Source organism: Pistacia vera, unplaced genomic scaffold (genome assembly GCF_008641045.1).
Source record: "Pistacia vera cultivar Batoury unplaced genomic scaffold, PisVer_v2 Contig427, whole genome shotgun sequence".
NCBI classification, from domain to species: domain Eukaryota; kingdom Viridiplantae; phylum Streptophyta; class Magnoliopsida; order Sapindales; family Anacardiaceae; genus Pistacia; species Pistacia vera.
This window is the reverse complement of record NW_022196254.1, coordinates 1-1269: the sequence shown is the minus strand read 5'-3', so window position 1 is coordinate 1269 and position 1269 is coordinate 1. Positions and strand designations below refer to the sequence as shown.

Here is a 1269-nt window from a genome sequence, read left to right as displayed (position 1 = left end):
TTCTCTATCATATCATATTCTTATTTCTTAAATCTTAATGCGTACGGTTCATAATCTAATCGTGAACATCATTATTTATATAACTAACGGCGTACATATATAATTAATTAGGGCCACCCCTGTCTATTTATTTATTTAATTGAGATCTCTTCTCAGTGGGGGTACAGTTTATATATATTGTCATATACATTATACCAACAGCTTTATTAGTATGAGGTACTGTTTTTTAGTCTTAAATAAAAAACAATTTACGTCTATTCAATCAAACTTTTAAAACTAGATGTCGTTTATTCATAGAGAGAGAAAAAAAAAAAGGTATTGACTTGATTACAAAACCTTGGGTAGAAAAATAATATCCAACCAAGAAAACAATATTTTCATTGAAGCCATCATTATATATATGTATATATATATATATATAAAAGCCATACCACTAACAATTTCATCTCCTTCACCGTTAATTTAGTGTTGATGTTTTGTGAGGTGAAAATGGGTAGAAAATGCTCACATTGCGGGAACACAGGCCATAATTCAAGGACTTGTACCTCCCGTGGTGCTGTTGCTGGTGGACTTAGGCTATTCGGAGTTCAATTTCCCTTATCTTCCATTCCTATGAAGAAGAGTTTTAGCACTGATTCCCTGTCAACATCTTCTTCTTCACCAACACCTTCTTTATCAACATCTTCACGCGTTACCATCCATCATAGTTCTAATGGCTATCTTTCTGATGGCCTTATTGCACCTGCTCAAGATAGGAAAAAAGGTTGGTTAAATTTGGAGACTCTAATTCTAAAGTTGCGTGTATGTTTGTCACTGTTATCAAACCAATATTTCTTGTACGTCTCTAATTATGCAGATGTATTTGGTTTCAGGTGTGCCGTGGACTGAAGAGGAGCACCGGATCTTCCTGATTGGGCTGGAAAAGCTTGGAAAGGGTGACTGGAGAGGCATCTCTAAGAAGTTTGTGACCACAAGAACTCCAACACAAGTAGCGAGTCATGCACAGAAATATTTCCTTAGACGGAGCAGCCTTAACAAGAGAAAACGCCGTCCCAGTCTTTTTGATGTATTATTCTATCCACTCATCCTCACTTTAATCACTCTTCTTTTCTTTTTCTTTTTTCTTTTTTTATCAGTTTATTAATATTTATAGCAGGTGGGAAGCTATACATTTTCAGATCAAATGCTTAATCCCGGCAGTTCTAAGACTAATGAACCTTCTGATTTTCGTGGGTTGTTATTGAAGGCAATAGATGCTACCCCAACCAA

At 35.5% G+C, this 1269-nt stretch overlaps 1 protein-coding gene across 1 annotated transcript; it reads left to right on the top strand.

Annotated features, from left to right (window-relative positions):
• Positions 1-445: 445 nt before the first annotated feature.
• LOC116143254 (transcription factor KUA1-like) lies at positions 446-1264 on the top strand (the record flags this gene model as incomplete). Its single annotated transcript, XM_031428707.1, has 3 exons — positions 446-763; positions 873-1066; positions 1157-1264. Coding segments are annotated over exons 1-3 (594 nt in total), but the record flags the coding sequence as incomplete, so codon positions are not given.
• Between the last annotated feature and the right edge of the window lie 5 nt (positions 1265-1269).